The sequence below is a fragment of the Penaeus monodon genome, chromosome 22, assembly GCF_015228065.2.
Source record: "Penaeus monodon isolate SGIC_2016 chromosome 22, NSTDA_Pmon_1, whole genome shotgun sequence".
Classification (NCBI taxonomy): domain Eukaryota; kingdom Metazoa; phylum Arthropoda; class Malacostraca; order Decapoda; family Penaeidae; genus Penaeus; species Penaeus monodon.
In genome coordinates this window covers 43,888,016-43,889,138 of record NC_051407.1, presented here as the reverse complement: position 1 = coordinate 43,889,138, position 1,123 = coordinate 43,888,016, and the positions used below count along the sequence as shown (strand labels likewise).

The 1,123-nt window shown below is 32.9% G+C and overlaps 1 protein-coding gene across 1 annotated transcript in view; it reads left to right on the top strand.

Moving 5' to 3' along the window:
* LOC119587454 (WD repeat-containing and planar cell polarity effector protein fritz homolog) overlaps positions 1-727 on the top strand; it is an 8,094-nt gene extending 7,367 nt beyond the window's left edge. The window contains exon 4 of the mRNA XM_037936182.1: positions 593-727. Within this exon, the coding sequence (XP_037792110.1) occupies positions 593-727 (135 nt within the window). The remainder of the gene's footprint in view (positions 1-592) is intronic.
* The last annotated feature ends 396 nt before the right edge of the window (positions 728-1,123 follow it).

Sequence of the window (1,123 nt, the reverse complement as noted above, 5' to 3'; positions counted from 1 at the left end):
TTGATAGAAAGTACTGTCTTCAAAGGATGTTTTCCAGTTGATGTAAAAAAATTAGTCAGATCTGATAGATTTGTATATATATCTTTTAATGCAGTGATTACCTAAATGCTGCCTATAAAGCCTTCAGTATTAATGCAGATATAAGTTCCATCAATGACGTTTGTGATGATAGTTTTGTGATTTTTAGTTATTTCATTGAAATCATAAATAGATGTCTACTGTAATCTAAATAAGGAAAACACTCGAAGTTACCAGCCTGGGAATATTACATTTTTATCCACTGTAGATAAGAAGCACATTAATACCAGTAAGCTCACATTGCTTCATTGCTTTAAACTCAGTTTCTACCAATTTTGCCCATGAAGATTTCTCTAAGTGCCTAAGAAATAGGCTGATTAACTAAATGAAAGTTAATAAATATGTTGCTTAACCACATATCTCCTCCTTATATGTATTCAAGGATAAAGGATTTATGAGGCATGTTTTCACTTGATATAGCTTGAATCCACAACATATATGCAAGGTTTGCTAAATTAGTGAATTTACCAATTATTAAGAGCTTCCATTAAAACAAATCTTTCTTCTTTCATAGGAATTGTTATCAAAGGAAAGAGTCCTATGGGAAGGCTGGCAGACACATGTCTACCAATTGATATTTGCCTCAGGTATTATTTCAACACTGACAGTGAGTCTGAACACAGGAGCCCTTTACCAGAATAACATTTGACAAGTTCTTGGTTGGGAAGCTCCTTTCAGAAATCTTGCTGATGGTAAGGTTCAGCAGTTTTTCTGTATTTTTTGTTAACAGAACCTTTTTTATGATTTTGAATGGCATGCTCCATTATATTTGTGTTCACAATAAGCTTCAGATCACCATTGTCACCAGTACACCTGCATTTTCTTCGCTCTGTTAGATTTAAAGATTATGTTGAACCTGATGTAATGTGCAGATATTGAGAGTGAATGAGAAAAGAAAAGTAGATGAGTAACTTCGTTCTGGTGGATGCTTGCAAATCCTGCTTAGTTCACAATGTAAATTACAAATTAGAATTGAAGCCAATTTCTGAAAGGATGTAAGGATTATTTCTATGATTTTTATAGATATATTACATCAGAAGATCTT